General features: G+C 37.9%; 1 protein-coding gene across 12 annotated transcripts in view; it reads right to left on the bottom strand.

The window, feature by feature from the left end:
- Positions 1–17,412, bottom strand: part of LOC106788091 (forkhead box protein P1-like) — a 279,321-nt gene that overhangs the window by 123,100 nt on the left and 138,809 nt on the right. For all 12 annotated transcript variants that reach the window (XM_014751019.1, XM_014751018.1, XM_014751028.1 and 9 more), the window contains one exon: positions 16,518–16,625. In XM_014751019.1, the coding sequence (XP_014606505.1) occupies positions 16,518–16,625 (108 nt within the window). The remainder of the gene's footprint in view (positions 1–16,517; positions 16,626–17,412) is intronic.

Raw genomic sequence — 17,412 nt, 5'->3', positions numbered from 1 at the left:
TAACGAAGTTAAAGGTATCTTATGGAAAAAAGAAGAAAAGAAAAGAAAAGAAAAATAAAAGAGAAAGAGAAAGAAAGAGAGATAAAGCAAGTAGTCAAAGTTGTAGGAAGAATATAGCGGCAGGTTCGATGGAAATGAATCAAAGGGCAGAGAGACGTGGCGATCATGTGAAACGTCTCTCGTCGTTCTCCGGACACGTCGTACGACACCCTGACGAGACCGAAAGGGGATGCGAGTAGACGGCCGCGGAATGATATTCCGAGGGATGAACGGGGAAGAGAGTTTCGTAAAATGGTAGGAGGATAGCACAGAGTCACATAGTCGTGAGAAACCCTGGTAGGACAGATAAAGTGAAAGATTCTTTCTCACTTTCAAACTAAAAGAGAGAGAAAGAGAGAGAAGGAGGGAAAGAAAAAAAGAGGGAGAGCGAGTATGAGTATGTTTGAGAGAGAGAGAGAGGGTGTCTCGCGTGACAAGAAGGGGATGGTCGAAGAAGAACCACGAACGGTCACCCTACGTGCCAGGAATTCCTTGCGCGAGTACTTCGAGTCTGTCTCAAAGATTGCAAAAGGGGAAAGAGAAAAAGAGAGAGAGAGAGTGAGAGAGAGAGAGAGAGAGAATAGACGGTAAGCGAGAGCAACAGTCGCTGAATAAACACAAAGTCCGGTTAAAGTCGTAATAAATGTCTCCTCCCTTCCGATCTCTTCTTCCTTTCTTACATATACATACACACACACATATATATACACTTGAAAATACGTATAAACTTACGCAACCGACATCGTTCCCATAGAAATACGTATACGTAGAATGCGTACACATACAGAGAGAGAAACGGTGAAGTCTCGTTCGTTCTTACAAGTCTATCCGTCCGTCTTCCTCCATCCGTCTTTCCTTCTCCGGCATTTTCTCTCTACTCTCTGGCGCCCGCTCTGCTTACTTTCCTTTCTTTGCAAGAGACAAACGGTATTGAGGGTGAAAATTGACGGCTTTATCGTGCCGTTTCTCCTCTACTCGCGTTTCTTTGGAAAAAGAAAGAAGAAGAGAAATGTGCAAGAGAAAAAGAGAAAGAGAGAGGGAGAACATTTTCTAAGAAATATACTGGATGTTCCAAAAATCGATTTATCCGCGCGAGAGAATAAAAATCAAAAATAATAAATAAGAAAATATCAATTTACGATTTTTTTTTTTTCATTGAATTTTTGTATATAATATTTGGATTCTTTATTTGAAGATTTCAATCTTCGGGGTATTTTAAAAATAGATCTCTATCGAAAAAACATAATAATTGAAGAAAAAAATTTATTTACAAATTTATAATTAGAATTGTGGAATATTTGGTTTTCTATTTGCAAGATATGAATTTATAATTACCAGTGTTGGTAAATAATTATAAGTGTTACTCCAAATATTTGGCTACAACTCGCTAGAGCAATTTCTTAAAAATCTTATATGTAAATCTTTCTCTCTCTTATACACGCTTGTTTTTTTTTTGTGAATCTCGAATGAAATGTAGGCGTTTGTTATAGGATTTTATTATATCATACCAACGATTACTTATCTTCTACATGAAACAACATATGTACATATGTTCCAAGCGAAAATCGATTTTCGTTCAAGTTTCGATGATACTATATGTATACACGTAAAAATATATGTGTATGTGTTACGCATCTACGAATGGCGTAATACTACGTGGCACAATCGTCGACGATAAAGTTACTATGTGTACAACGATATCCAACAACATCGGGCAACACACGTGCCCCGATAGAAAATTTATTTTTCTCCGCGATTGCGATACCGGCTTAAGTTTCGACCTGATATACGCGAATAAACAATCCTACAACCCAAACATATGTTCTCTCTCATACACACTATTCTACATATGTTCTATGTTCTTTCACGATCGGATCCTGTATAAAATATTTTTAATTTAATCCACGCCGATCATCTTACAACAAATTACATTCTAAGTATTTTTTCAAATCGTTGCTATACAAACAAATCAAATTTAATATATATCGCGTATCACAATAACTATTTTAAAACGTTTTGAAATTAATAAAGAAAAATTTTGGTATTTCTTAAAAATTTCTCTTTGGAAAAGAAAACAAATTAAAAATAAACGTCAAACACATTAAAATACATATGTAAAATAATATGTATATTAATATATATGTATATAAATATTTATCGTAGTAATAAAAATAATTACGATAAGAGATCGTTCGAATTAATGAAAATTTAATTATCATTTCCGATAGCAAGTGGAAATAATTTCCGCGTTAAATACACAGAGAAACAAACATCATAAATATACGATAAAAACAAACTTCTTTTCTTGAAAACCCTAACGAAAAAAAAAAAAGAAAAAAAAAGAAAGAAATAATATAAAATAGAGCTATGTATTTCGTTTATTCGCTCGAAGGTAAAACGAAAAGTCGAACGATCCTATGAGTGGATATTACCGATCGACGTTTCGTCGAAAGGATCGAACGTTTGAAAATAACATGTGTCACAAAAACGCGTATGTATCATATACACGTGCACGCGCATACATACATGCCACTTTTCTCATTCCAAATGTATTGCATGATATGCTAACATGAAACATTTTACCTCGACTTGTTCCGTAACTTTGTATAGAAAGGGATAAAGAGAGAAATAGAAATAGAATGAGACCGCGAGTACGAGAGAGAGAGAGAGAGATAAAGAGAGAATGAGAGAAGGAATGATGACGCCAATACGCCCACACAATTTTCCGAAGCGCATTCAATGGAATTCGCATTCACGAAACAAACATTTCTAGAACCGAAACGGGCCAGGTCCTTTCCGGCTTTGTTGTTTCGAATCGGCCACAAATATTTACCAAACACGGCTGCTATCCTCCTGCCCACCTCGGGCTCTTTCCAACCCTCCCTTCCACCTCCTCCTTCCGCCCCCGCTATTTCCATCTGCCCGTCTGTCTGTCTTTCTCGTTCTCTCTCTCTCTCTCTCTCTCTCTTTCCCCCTCTTTATCTCTTTCTATCTATCCGCCTATCTATTTGCGACTACAACGATGATACGCAAATTGCATTTGCATTGCAGGATCGTTGCTGGATGCACGCGGAGAGCCGTACCGATGTTTGCGTTCTCCTTTCTATATCGACGTCGAATTTGGCGAATCGCCAATTAAAAACGGCATATCCGAGCGTTCTAGCAAATATTGTATATACCTATGTATAAGTATACGACTGTATAGATTGTATATGGGGAAAGGGTTAAAAGAAAAAAAAGAAAAAAAAAGAACCGATATCAAACTTTGAGAATTAATTGTCATTCGTATGTTCGCATTTATTTACATTTTTTTTGGGCAAAATTATTTGTACGTTTGTAAATTATTCTCTAAATATAAACGAAAGAAAAATGAACGGATTGATTATGTTTTCGAAAGCTTATTTTTTCACACGAATTATTGTATCCCATTAATTATTGTTTGATACTCTAGTATAAAATTTATTATGTACAACGTCTAGAGTCTAGGTCTAATTTTATTCTTGCAGTTTGGAAAATAGAAAAGGTAAAAAAAAAAACTTGAATATGTTTGGCGACTTTATTTTCATTTCGCTCGATATAAGTCCGAGACGAGGATATTTTTATCTAAACGTATGCTTAATACAAGCGATATATAGGAAAGAAATGAAGGAGAAGAGAGGAGGGAAAAGAAAAAAGAAGTAGGGGATGCGATCGTACGTTGACGTCTTTGTCAAGAGATAATTCTCCCTTTTTCTATCTCATTCTCTCTCTCTCTCTCTTTCTTTCTTTCTTTCTTTCTTTCTTTCTCTCGCTTAAAGGGGAAATGTTTTATTTTTAACTAAAATTGCGAAAGAGTACTTTGATGTGTGCTTGGCTTCCGCCATATAGAGTAAGTTGTATTATATGGTATCTACGTTAGTAAGTGTATATATATATATATATATAGGATCTGTAGATAAGTATTATATCCGTGTGTATGTGTATATATTTCTATATGTATTTGTAACACGATTCTTATCGATCTCCCATTTTTATCCAGCGTATCATCTTCGACCTCGAACGAGTTATTTCTTTCCGTAATATCCTACGTCTTGCTAGTTTATTTTTTTTACTCTTCTATTTATTTCTTTTTACCGTCTTTCGTCGTCGTCGTCGTCGTCGTCATAGTCGTCGTCGTCATAGTCATAGTTGGTTTTATCGTAAAGAAACATCGTCCAGTGTAATATTTTGCTTTCTCTAATACGAAGCATGACTCTTACCAGTTCTACCTTTATAAAGTTAATTGCCAGCACTGTGTGCCGTGTGTAAGAAAAAGAAGAAGAAGAAGAAGTAGACGACACGAAGTAGAACCAAGTATGGGATAAGGAGAATAAGGAAGAAAAACAGTTGTACAAACCACCCCCGACCACCCACCAACCTTTCTTTCTTTCTTTCTTTCTTCGAACGATCGAACGATCCTTCCTTGGTTATAAAACAATGCAGTGTCCTATGAGAAACACAAGTATGAAGAAAGATAGTGTTCGTTCACTCAGTGTTGGATTATGTCGATCGTTAAAATAATAAAGGCTTGTTATCGAAGATGGTGTATGTATGTATGTATATATATATGTGTGTGTGTGTTTTAAAGATAAAGGTGAAGGAGGAGAACCGAGAAGAATTTTTCTGCATCTTCAAATCCCGCTTTTTTCTTTTTTTTTTGTCTTTCTTCATCGTTCTCGGGCTCTCAATTCCTTATTTTTCATTTTCTCCTTCTTCATCCCTTATTTTTTTTTGTTAACATCTTACGCCCTATCCCCTGCTTTCTTTTCCGCGCGAACCCTCGCCGCCAATATCGGCTGCCGGGATCCTCGATATTATGCTGCTTTTTCAATACTGCATGCGAACCGCGATCTCACGTTATTAAAGGCACCGCAAAAGGAGGAAAACAGTTTGTAGAGAGTTCGAAGGATATATAAGAGAAGGAAGAGAGGAGGAGAAAAGGGGCGCAGAAGGGGTAAATTTAAAGGAAGTAAAATTTAAGAGAGGGAAGTACAAGAAGAATAGAAAGAGAGAGAGGGAGAGAGAGAGAAAGGGTTAAAAACGGATGACGATCGGTTATATTAATGAACAAGAATTTCTCAGACATACATGTATGCGCATGAATAGAGTGATTCAATAAACGGATAAGTCGAAAGGAATATAGAAAGCTTCGAACGAAACACCGTACTCTATTCGAATTAATTAAGAAAAAGTGTCTAGACGGTGAACAGATTTGCATAACATTTGATCGTATCGGTGAATTTCTAATTTATCTGTCAAAAATGCAATTTATAGATTTCCAATTAGGAATTCTTAACTCTCTATTCTAGAATCTTACAAAACAATTTCACATCTGGATATATTATTAATCTTATTCATAATTCATCGATTCTCATCTTAAACAATTGTTCTTACGAAGATGACACAATAACACTTAACGAAAAAGACATAAACAAAATCAAACGTCAATTTTATTCATTCGATAAGATATTTCAGTAAGTGACATTTTTACGGATAATGAAAGAAAAGAATAAAAAAAAGGGGTAGTGAAAAAGAGAAGAAGAAAAAAAAATATACGTACGGCCCGTTATCTCGTACTCAAGATAGATATAAAGAAAGAGAGATGGGTGGGAGAGAGAGAGAGAGAGAGAATAGTCGCCTTAGAGAGCAGTGACGTATTATTCGTTGGTGGTGAGAGGGGTGGTAGAAGTGAGGTGGTAGGAAGTAGAATAGGTGGAGGGGGTGAGCAGGGAAGCGTCGTTTGGCAATCTTAGGGGATTCCGTGGATACAATGGGATCTCAATACATCACCTCACCTAACCCGGCTGCAAGCCGCACCTCCCCCACCTACCACCCCGTGTACGTTCTCCTTTTCGTCCTAGCAAGCACGAGCATCTCTACCTTCTCGGAGCTTCCCAAACCCTCTCTTCTCCACCTCTCGTCTTCATGTCGTTTCTACCGGGTCGCGGCAACGAGTCTTCCAGATGCCGTAATAGCTTAGGAGCGCCAGCGTAATAGCTGCCAGTGCCTTCCTAGAGAGAGTTATAGTTCAACAACGCAGAAATGGAATCACGAGAGAAAGGCTGCTATAGGAGAAAGAGGAATAGGAATAGGTAGAGGAAGAGGAAGAGAAGGTGGAGTGAAGGAGGAAGAGGATAGTTGCAGTGATGGTGATGCTGGAAGAAGAAGAAGAAGAGGTGGAAGGGGTGGTAGTGATAGTGGTGGTGGTGGTAGTGATAGTGGTGGTGGTGGTGGTGGTGGTGGTTGTTCACGAAGAGGCGGAGGAAAAGCCCGATGGCGGCGAAGGAAGAGGCGGTGGCTGCCGGTGGTGGTAGCAGCAAAAGGGAGAAGAAGATCGGAGAAAGCGAAAGAGGAGGTTGAGGAGAAGTTAGTGGAGGAAGGGAAGAGGAAAAGGAAGGAAGGATTCCTGGATGGTGAACGAGGACGAAATGGAGAGAGAGAGAGAGAGAGAGAGAAAGAGGACGCAATAACCCCCCTTTACTCTCCGTTTATCAGCCTTTGAATGCGATGCGTCCTGTGTTGCAGACTAGCATCAGCCTGGAAAATGGCGTCTCCGGGATCTTTCTCTAACATTAAAACATACATTTATTGTTTTGTTGTATCTGCTTTTGTTTTCACAGAGACATTTATTGAAATTATTCGAAAAAAGGTAGAAAAAGGTCGTAGTCCTATTTGAGAAATCAAATTATTGTTCTAATTGTGATTTTTTGTTCAAGGAAAAATGAAGAACAATAGGATGGCAACCTTCTTTTATATGAGGATCAGGTATGCAAGAATTGGCACGCATTTTTGTTTAGCTAGGTTATCAAGCTAGGTGTGGTTTATGTATATATGTATAGTTGATGGCGCATATAATGTAACGTCATCTCGCATTCGAGTCGCGAGGATCGAAAAAAGAAATGCCATTGCAGCGGCAACAGAGAGAATAGGAGTTTAGGGGGCGAGGCAGCTGCTTCCCGCCCATCCTATGCTACCACCCTCGAACGAACGAACGAACGAACGAACGTACTACCCCCGCTTGGTTGTCGTTCGTAGCTCCTGATGTCGTCGATGTGTCCGCGTCGAAGGTGCATATTTAGGAGAATCAGGAAGGAATGAGGAAGAGAGGGGAGTTTGTGGAAGCTTGGGACGTTGACACCAGAAGCTGGATGATTCTGGTGGATGGAAAAGCTCGATGGAGGTGGTGGTGGTAGTGGTGGTGGTGGTGCTACGTAGAAGTGGGGGATGCGGGGTGTTAGACAAGTACCAACATTCTTCCTCGAAGAGGACAGACAGAGAAAGAGAAATAGAGGGAGAGAGAGAGAGAGAGAGATATGGGTGGTGCATCGAAAGAGTAAGACAGCGAGAGGTTCCTCGGAGTTGGTAGACGTCGACGTCGACGTCGACGTCGGCGTCGGGCACGTCTAACGGTGAAAAAGGCGTGGCAAGCGATGCGTTCGCGCACCTTTGCACCTGGTGCGCCGATGAAGACACGCCTCCGTGGAATACCGTTCTCCGGTCCGCCCTCTTCTGCCGAGCGTTCGTTCCTCTTTCGAGCACACCAACAGTTTCCCTCTCTCCTAACACAACGCTCCCTCTCCCACATTCCTCTCTCTCTCTCTCTCTCTCTCTCCTTATCTCTTTCTATCTCTCTCTAGTAGGTAGAACCACCGTTTCCTCTCCTATCTCCTCTTCGAATTACGCTGAGGAGGAAATCGTGGATCCCTCGTCTCCTCCTTCTTTTTCTCTATCTCTATTTATCTTTCTATCTCTTTCTCTTTCTTTTCTGTCACCTTCTATCTCACGATAGCATTATTGCAAGTACCCAAGGATCCATATAAAATTTTAAAACACATTCTACTAGACCCCGTAGTAGTATTTTCTACCAAAGGACGAACAATACACAGCATCTAGGCGTGTTCCTACCTACGCATAAACATACTTTACTTATATACATATACTCTACTATATATATGAACATGGTTACATATGGAAACACGTATGCGACAATCTTTTATCATGACTCCTAGGCATGGTCTATCTATCTATCTGTCTATCTCTATCCCGAGTGCACACGTTCAACTTGCGCGCGCAATCTTCCCTTCTTCTTCTCTCTCTATCTCTTTCTCTCTCTCACTATATCTATTCATCTATCTATCTCTCTTTCTCGCTCTAACGTTTACCGCCCAGTCAGAACGTCGCTCGCGACTCTACCCCCACGCGACCCTTCTCCGTCTGGACCAAGGCCCACCCCCACCTCTAACCTCTGTCTTTCACGATGAGGAAAAAGCATCGACGAAGAAACAGAGAGAGACAGAGAAAGAGAAAGAGAGAGAGAGAAAATCCTCACCAAGTACGATTACCGTGTGCTCTCGCGAATTCTCTCTCTCTCTCTCTCTCTCTCTCTCTCTATTTCCTTTCCTCTCCTCTTTCAACCCCTTCTCCTTCGCTTTCTTCCTATCCCAGGTACCCCCTTCATCATCTACCCACTTACCCTTCTCAACCCTAACCCCCTCTATCTGAGAGTCCGAATCACGTACGCGCGTACGTTCCTTCCGAAGAAGGAAGGACGTGGGTATTGATCAGAAGAAGAACGTACAGCGTCGTCGAGAGAGCAACAGACCAAACCCCGACACTCTACAATCTTTCCAGACTCTCTCTCTCTCTCTCTTTATCAAACTTTTAAAGCATTTATAACGTGTCAAACAAGCATTAAGTTAAATAAAAAGTTCGTGCTTATTAATATTTTTGATCGGTTAATGTAAGTTGTTTATCAAAAATTGGACTAAAACATTTTGTTATAGGACAACAACTCAATGAATTTTTTTTCTCAATTTATCTTCACACATATTTGGAGAAAATACAAATGTACAAACTTGTTGGTCAATCATAAGTAGGTTGACTATCAATTTTCGACACCGATGTATTTATATGTGCACAAATATATTGTTCCAATTTAAAGGAGTAAGTAATTTGGCGAAATAATATTTACGATCAAATATTTATCGATCCAAAGTGACAGTAAAATTATTATCCCTGTCTATACCACGTGATCGGTTTATTACAATTTTAATGTGTATGATATTTGGCAAACGTGGACAATGCGACTGTAATTAAGAGTCATGATCTGGATTCGCGTATGGTTTAATAATAGAATTTATTTGGCTCCAAACTGTCGGCTCTTACTTTTTTGTCTTCTTTTTTTGGCAAAATCGAAAAATCTCGTTTAATCGAAAAGAATCAAAAATATCGAAATTATTTTCAAATTATCAAGAAAAAAAGAAGAAAAAGACAAAAAAAAAAAAAAAGACAAAACGTTTTAAATCTTTTTCATAATCGAATTTAAACGATAAAAAGAAATGAAAAATAATCTAAAATTGTGTTTTTCCTTTTTTTTTTTCCTTCTTCTTAGAAAGATTAGAAACGATTTTCTAAATGTTAAAACGACGTACACGCAATGGCAGTTTACGAATAGAATCAAGTTACTCGGCACTACTGTCATACGTACACGCGCTTACGAAAATGTCGTTTTACGAGGCATCGTAATTCAAATATCGTCTAGCATAAAATTCAAATCGTCCTGTCGTAAAAGCAAAAAGTCGTTCAAAGTCGCATAAGGACGTTCGCGTTTAATGCGCAAACGTGCCCATTGTCGTACTAGAACTGCACTCTCTATCTCGCACGATATCAAAGTATCGTTAAAGACTCTCTTTCTAAAAGAGACTCCGATTCCATATATTCCCTTTTTTTTTTTTCTTCCCGTGACTTTTTATCCTTTTTCCGAGAAAGTAGAAACTCGCGAGTATCGAAGCGTTTCAAGATTTCGAATCAAATGGATTGCTTTGTTGTTGCGAATTAAATGTCTTACGACGTGAATTTTGACAATCCTATATTTTAATAATCCGGAAAAAAAGAAAAGTAATAAAACTTATTATTCCTTTTAATATCCAAATAGTAAATATAATTTATAATATATTTAAATAACGAAATTTGATCAAAAATAATCGGCGTAACGTTAGCCATGGTATACATGTACAAAGATGTTAACTTAGTGTCGAATAAATCAACGGTAATTAGTAGCGGAAGCAGAAATTTACGATCGTACGCGGATTCACGGAGGTAGTAGGTACCTTACCACCTATGACAGCTCATTATTATTCCACTTTACAAAAATATCCGAGGACTTTGCGCTTGCAATAATGTTCTGATCTTGGCTCGTTACCGTGCACCAACACCACTACCACCACTACTCTACTAAAACGTTTACACTTATCGAGATAGATCGCGAACGACGCCAAAACTCTCTCGATGCGTTAGAGTCGGGAGAGATCGCGCGTGTTCGCGATTATTTACATAGCTAGTAAGAGAATGAGAGAATACGAGAGAGAGAGAGAGAGAGAGAGAGAGAGAGAGAGAGAGAGAGGGAGAGAGAAAATAGCTCCTTAACTAGGATCCGAGTTCATTAGGACACTAATTACCCAGCACGTGCATGCGTGTGCACGTAAGGAAATAGGCATAGGTAGTACAAGAAGGTTAAGCCCTTTCCCTTCGATCCTCTCTTCCACTTTCCCCTTCTCCTCCTCTCACAAGGAGAGGAAGTTACGTACAACGCTAGGTAAAACGGTATTAGCACGATCCAGACATCTATTTACAAGGTTGCACGTTTCGGTTACGTTGTTAGACTCCAACTTGGCTTTAGTTGCCTCTTTGCTCGGATTGCGTCTTGACTTTGCTTCGTCGACGAGGGAGTATCAGGAAAGAGAGAGGGAAACAAAGGGGGAGAGTAGGAAAGAGGTAAAACCAAACCCCTCCGGCGTATCGTCGTTTATATGAAGTTTCTTCCAAGAAATCGTCCGATAAGAGAGGCACTATGCTACTTCGTTATTTTCTAATATTTTAGCCGAAACGCCAAACGCGAAAGTCAATAAAATTATATTAGTAAGAATATTTGTGAATTAATGCAAATGTTAAAAATTATAACGAATGAAAAAAAAGAAAAAGAAAACCAAATTTACATGATCTCTAATTGATCTCTAAATTTAATGCGAATATTTTCTAGTATCGTTAAAAAATAAAAAATAAACGTAGATTTTATAGGAACGATTGATAAAAATAAATAAATGAATATCTGATAGAAAATGAGGGATTCCAACACGTGAAATATGACAAAGGGGGTGTAGACGTTTGGCTGATCGAGGTGGGAGGAAGAGAGGGCTTGTTTAGAGCGCGAGCGAAAGAGAGGAAAATAGAAAGAGGGAGTGAGGAAGAGGGGGACAGAGGGAGAGGGAGTAGAAACGAGGAGGGACTGTGAAGCACGTGGCACTGGCGACGCGCGCCTCTCCGTTCCGGTGGCTGTACATCTCTACCACTGGCAGAAAGAGAAAGAGAATGAGAGAGAGAGGGAAGGTGTTTTCCACCCTCAGCATCCCTCCCACTTGTTGTGCTTTACCGTGTTGTGTTGCTATGTTGCCTTGTGTATCGAGAAAGTTCAACGCCGGCTAGACGATGTTGTTCCACCTTCGGGACACTGGATCAACAGGCTTCCTATCCAGGATAACCAAATGCAATCTGTATACCTTGATTTATTATTTATTACATTTGATCCTTGTTCTATTAATTATTTTTTTTCTTTTGTTTTATTTCTATAATATTTCTTTCGTCGTTTTTCAGGTAGGCAAATTTAGTACGCGATATTTTATGAAATAATTTGGATTAATCTGTTTACTTATCCGCGTAATCTTTTGTGCAACAATCGTTGAAAATCGAGTTTCAGTGAAAGCGGTTTTTGACGTCGAGACGAAACCCAACGGTACAGAAGCTTTCCACGGTGTTATCAGGAAATCGTTGAAGCGCAAGAGAAATTCATTTAGCGCCGACTAATTCTCAGCCGTAATTTCGTTCATTACTGCAGGCGTTGCGCGTTGGAACACTCGGTGTTCTTCTCTTGAAGGGGATATATGATTATCGAAGAACGAGAATGTTCTCTTTCTCTCTCTTTCTCGTACAACGTACCGCAGGATTTTAAGGGTGACGACCCTAAAGGGAATATCTTCGGATCGTTGCGTGCCTCTCGAACGAGAAGAAAATTTCTCATTCTCGTTTCAACTACCTCAACTCAATCGATTTTACCCTTATACTTTAAACTTTTCTCTTTATTCTGCTCAAAATTATTGCAATAATAATAATAATTATTATTATTATTATCATAATAGATAAATAAATCGTTTTCGAAGAATAGAAAATCTATGATTTCGATCAGGTTTAAATTATTATTCGAAAATGTCCCAGAACAGTATCGGAATTTCTGATAAAGTATGAAAGGAGGTGTCGATCGAGTGATTTTCAAGGATGCTCTGGGTACGTGCGCCTTCTCTAAGAATTGTAAAAGCTAAAGAGGGATAGAAAAGAGAATATCCCGGAGGGAGGATCCCTCGGGATCTTTAACTCCGTTCGTTGGTCCTTGAGGAACTGACGAGCCACTTGGTATGCAAAATGTACAGCCATTCATCTCCCGATCTCTCCTACAAAGTCTCGACCTCCGGATATAAATTAACTTTTGTTTAGCATTCAATGCAGAGAAGTCTTTTCCAAGGAGCCAAGAATCGTCTAGTTGCTTGTCGGACCATCCACCTGCCTTAGGTATCTTCTATCTTTCTATCTTCTTCTCGAATTTCTACAATACTCGTTCGTTCGTTCGTTCGTGTTCGTTGGTTAGTTGGTTGGTTGGTTCGCTAAGGCGGGCGGGCCCGGTGGCAATCTAGTGCAATTAACGTTGCCGTTACCTGCTTCTCGGCCAAGCCAATTAAACATTTGCGATTGCCATGAAAAGGAATCGCCTGGCCGACGTTAAAAGGGAATTTCATTCCCGAAGCCCACCGAACTCAAGTCCAATGTAAAGAATCCGTTCGGAATCCGCGGAGCATTCTACCGAATCAATATCTCTCTCTCCCTCCCTCTCCCTCTCTCTATCTTTCTCTTCTCTTGTGAATATATATATATATTTCTTACCAACACGAAATTCTACTACTACCATTACAACAAACCTACTCCTATCTTTCCTTTTTTCCGTCTTATCATATTTTATTGTTTTCTTAAAATTCAGTTCTCGAATTTATTAGGAGATTGAGTTAGCGATAAGGTTTTAATCTCAATCGGTGAGTGACGTAACCCGAGAAATGACGCAGGAGAAGAAGAAGAAAGAGAAATAGAATCTGTGGTAATTAGCGATGGAATAATTAATAAATGCGCGCATTAGTATGCGCAGGCAACGGAATGAGAAACTTGCGGATCTGCCGGAGTTGGATCAGACTCCGGCACAGGTCCAGGTACCGCACACTCTCTGTCGGGAATTATAAAATAATAAAGAGAAAATTACGTAATGTGAGGATCGGATGAGAATTAGAGGACAATGGAGACGAGAAGAGATGAGACGAGACGAGACGAGACGAGACGAGACGAGACTGGTGAACCTTCGTCGTCGTCGTCGTCGTCGTCGTCTAAAGGCTACCTATCTACCTACCTACACCCACTTACCAGAGTAACCCTCCCTACTATTACTTTCTAAAAGGGGCTGCGGCCGAAAGGGGTTTATGCTACGGGAGGTTGAAGGTCGAACTGCCAGACGTCTTAATGTCTGATATTCGAGAATCTTTGATCAAATTTTACTATTCAATTTATTGTTTTTCTTTTTCTTCAAAAAATAAAATATATTTATACAAAATATTATTATTATTATTATAATTATTTTTTTAAGTTGTTTGATTTATGAATGAATGAATATGGTCATTCGAATTGTTGTTTTTTATTACTTTGTTTAATATTTATAGAGGTTGCTAACGATTTTAGTCCGAATTGAAGATATTTTGTGTGTATGGGTTGAAAAGTTAAATGTTCCTAGAATATAGTTCTCTAAAAGCTATTTTCTACTTTCTTGTAATTACGGAGTTCTAAAGCTCTTATACGATAAAACTTCTTTTTCCCTTTTCTTTTTCTCTTTAAAAAGAACACGTAGCTTCTACACGTTGGAAGAATTTCACGAATTCCATCGAAACCGAACGAGATTCTCATCTTCGAGAGGATGCTAATCCTTAGAACGTTCCTGATTAGTAGTCGACAAACGTAGACCCTTTGGCGACTTTGTAAATGGTAACAATGTTATGTAATTAGGTAAAAAGTTCTGTAATCAAGAAGTAGATCTTCCGCGAGTTTCTCGCTTCGAACCATATCGTCTCCTCGAGAGTAGAGAGAAGAGAGAGAGAGAGGGTCTCTCATTCGTATTGAAATAGTCTCGCTAGGAAAGCGTGCCTTGCGTCCTGCATATCTTAAAACCCTTGAGGGTGGTGACGGTGGTGGTGGTGGTGTTGTCGCAGTCACTGGGAGGCTAAAAATCACCCCTGCACTGATTTTTTTTTCCTCGCCATTCGTATTCTTGCCCAATCAAAATTAAAAAATCTTATTCACTGAAAACACTTATTTATCCTGATCGATTTGTTGTTAGATTAAACATTATTACGAAGATAATATTTATTTATACTCCGTCCCTTTCGGGTTTGGAGGGCTTCCGATACAACTTTTCTTTTTACAAATATTCAACAACAACTCTTATATATTCTATCTCAATATATTTCAACTTTAGAACAAAACTAAAACTAAAACTAATTGTTCGAACTAATTAACAACATAACAAACACTTCTATATACAATTTTCTCTTCTTTCTTACGAAGATAATATATCTTACTTAAATTTATTGAACAATAAAGCAATGAATATTTCGTATTGTAGATTTAAATTTATTTCATTACAAACATTTGTATTAAAAGAATGTTAGTAACGATTGTATATAAAATAATGATCGTATAGGATAATTTAAATAATTGAATCCTAGATGAGTCACGACTCTGTGTGTGTGTGTGTGTGGCTTAACGAAGACTGAAAAAGTAAACTTGCGCGTGAATGAAGCGTAAACAAAAAGTCACGTTCAATTCTTCTACATAGAAAATAGCTAACGCGTAATCATATCGAAAACGAGCACGATCTCTCGCGTATGTTCATCGACGTCAGCACAGCCGCGTTCATTTCCATCAGCCATCCTTGTAATTCAACGATGATCTCATATGCTTCTTTTTCTATCTCTTTCTCTCCTATATATATATATGCATATATACGTGCATTCATATATATATAAGACATTGCACTTAACGATCGTGCGTGTCCTTTATTCTCATAGCAAGAAAAAAGGTAGGACAGAGGGTGAGTAGTTAGGTTCCTAACACGTGTGCATTTGTCAGCATCCCAGAAATCTTCACGCAGCGAATACGTGTTCACGTGAAATTCAAAACGTATCGTATGGTGGTTTGAATTAGTAACACACGCCTACCTGAGCGAATTCAAGTATTATTTACTTCCAGTTTAAATTAAATAATTTCATTTAATTAAAGAATAGATGAACTATTTTATTTTTGAAAATAATCATCTATATATATATATATATATAATTATGAAAGATAATAAAAGTAAAATTTTATTAATGAAATAAACCATATTAAATCAAGGATCACGCGCGTAGAAACGTCGATTACAAAAAAAATAAAAAGAAGGAGAAAAAAAGAATGTAGGAAAGAAGGAAAGATTTGTTTTTAAAGGGGTTGGAAAATGTAAGGGTATAGCTGACAGTGTCAGAATACGCTGAGACATTCTGGTGGAAGGAGCGTAGAATTAAATAAAAATAAAACGCGAGATAATAACGTTAGCGAAGGAGCCGAGAGAGCCAAGACAAATAGCTGAGGGAAAACAAAGCGTATTATAAATACCGGCTGACAGCACGAACGAAGCTTAAGAGAAAGAGAAAGAGAAAGAGAAAACGAGAAGGGTGGATTTCAACGGACTGACGATAAAAGTAAAGGGGAGAGAGGGGGAAAGGAAAAAAGAAAGGACCGTATACGAAAGAGAGAAAGAGACAGGGTAGTTACAGGGTTACGATGTAACAACGAGGAGGAGCAGCAAACTCTTACATTAGGGAAAAAAGTACTCGAGAAAACTAGGAACATTTTTGTTACCTGCGGACACAATGAGTGGCCGGATTTCTTTCTTTTTCCATCTTCCTTCCGATTTCTTTCCACCTTTTTCCTTCTTTTTCTTTTTCTTTTTTTTGTTTCGTATCCTTTTTCTTCCAACTCTTGTTCCTATTTTTACTTTTACTTGGGGGGGGGGAATAAAGAATTTCTATGACGTTTTGTTTATTGCGTTAATTCGTTTAACACGGTGACTTATACGCTTTACTTTTTTAAAAATATTTTAATATTTCAGATTTTATATTAAAAGTTATTAATGGTTATATACACATTTATATATATATATCTATATAATAAATAATATTTTATATTAATCCTTTTTTTTTCTTTTTTTTCTTGGATTGATGAATAAACGCTCATCGTTGTTAATTTGATGATTTAATTAATACGTAAATGAAGTATTTACTTACACTGGGTCGAGAGTGGCCGCGTGGATTTAGCTGCCAGGGAACCGTCGATGGTTGAAAATGTTCCTTTCCCCAAGAACCGTTGTCGAACGGATTCTCACCGATATGTCCCTGCGATAATATAACAACGTATTTATTTAATATCTTTATACCGGAATCGTAGTAGAGTATACTTGCATTGAAATATACGATATTTTATGAAAATATAATCATTTTTGTCATCTTGCGTAAACATTATTATTTACCATCTCTCTTTTATGTTATTATTACATATGTATGAATTTATATATATATATACGTGTATACGCGTAGGTGTATAATATGTGCATTCTATTTACTGATTTATTTCATCTCACTCGAATAATTTCGATATAATATTATTTTGTAAAAGAAAAGTTATTTCCACCATGAGGGGTATATAATTATTGACTCGGTTTCGCGTGCGTCGATATTTTTCAAAAGTAAAATGCCGAGCACAAATTAATAATCCCTCTAGGCGAGCTTATTCCTCTTTCGTGCAATAAAATGAAAGGACCCACAACATTCCATGCTTAATCAGCTTGGAATATACGAAACAACGAGACGCGTACGGTCTCACACGATAAATTTACAAACATCGGAGGGATAGCGTAGCAACCTACCTACCTGTGTATATACTTGCGTTTTTATTAATGTTTCCAAATGAAAAAATAACTTTCTATACTGCTGGGAAAAACATACGGTATAATTCATTGTAATAGGGTTTTGCGAAAAAAAAACAAAAAAAAAAAAAACAAAAAAAATAGAAGTAACAAAAAATTAATAAAAAAAATTATACTTTTGAGATTCAGTAAATTATTGCAAATAATAACAATCTGAGCGTATCGTTTTAACGTTTTTCCTCTTTTAAATAATATTT

This window comes from Polistes canadensis, unplaced genomic scaffold (assembly GCF_001313835.1).
Source record: "Polistes canadensis isolate GaletaPanama2010 unplaced genomic scaffold, ASM131383v1 scaffold_125, whole genome shotgun sequence".
Lineage (NCBI taxonomy): Eukaryota > Metazoa > Arthropoda > Insecta > Hymenoptera > Vespidae > Polistes > Polistes canadensis.
This window is presented reverse-complemented; position numbering and strand designations above follow the sequence as displayed.